The 741-nt window shown below is 56.5% G+C and overlaps 1 protein-coding gene across 1 annotated transcript in view; it reads left to right on the forward strand.

Annotated features, from left to right (window-relative positions):
* Window positions 1-741, forward strand: part of LOC103803544 (ubiquitin carboxyl-terminal hydrolase CYLD-like) — a gene marked incomplete at its 5' end in the record, with an annotated part of 7,994 nt that overhangs the window by 6,392 nt on the left and 861 nt on the right. The window contains one exon of the mRNA XM_009076109.1: window positions 328-550. Coding sequence (XP_009074357.1) covers window positions 328-550 — 223 coding nt within the window. The remainder of the gene's footprint in view (window positions 1-327; window positions 551-741) is intronic.

Raw genomic sequence — 741 nt, forward strand, 5'->3', positions numbered from 1 at the left:
CACTCCCAGGTGTGGAGCAACCACTGCTGCTCTGGGAATTCCATCCCAGCCCCTCACCACCCTCACAGCCAGGGATTCCTTCCCAATATCCCATCTCTCCCTGCCCTCTGGCAGTGAGAAGCCATTCCCTATGTCTTGTCCCTCCATCCCATGTCCAAGTCCCTCTGCAGCTCTCCTGGACCTCTCCCACCATTCCCAAACACACAGCGAGCACAGGAATCACCTCCTTCTGGAATACATTGGGAATATACCCCCTGGATCCCCTTGTGGAGCAGGCCAAGGTGAGTTCTGCCCCTGAGAATTCTCCTCCTTGTCACTTCTCCTCAGGTGCATTCCCATTACCAACGCCAGAATCACAAGCCAAGGAAGCTACACATTCCCGAGGAATTCCAGAGCCTCCGGAGCGCCCAGGGCGGCCGACTGGTCCCTCGGGAGAAGTTGGAGCTCTTTGCAGTGCTCTGCATTGAGACCAGTCACTATGTGGCCTTCGTGAAATATGGTCCTGAAAAGGAGAACTGGATGTTCTTCGACAGCATGGCCGACCGGCACGGTGAGCACATCCTGCCATGCCAAGGCTTCCGCGCGCCACCTTTTCCGTGGGAATTCCCACTTTAGTCCCATCTCTCTGGATGTTGTTTTGGTCCTGTGTCCTGTCCCTCCATCCCTTGTCCCAAGTCCCTCTGTGGCTCTCCTGGAGCTCCTTGAGGCACTGGAAGGAGCTCTGAGGTCTCCCTGGAGCTT

Source organism: Acanthisitta chloris, unplaced genomic scaffold (assembly GCF_000695815.1).
Source record: "Acanthisitta chloris isolate BGI_N310 unplaced genomic scaffold, ASM69581v1 scaffold6976, whole genome shotgun sequence".
Classification (NCBI taxonomy): domain Eukaryota; kingdom Metazoa; phylum Chordata; class Aves; order Passeriformes; family Acanthisittidae; genus Acanthisitta; species Acanthisitta chloris.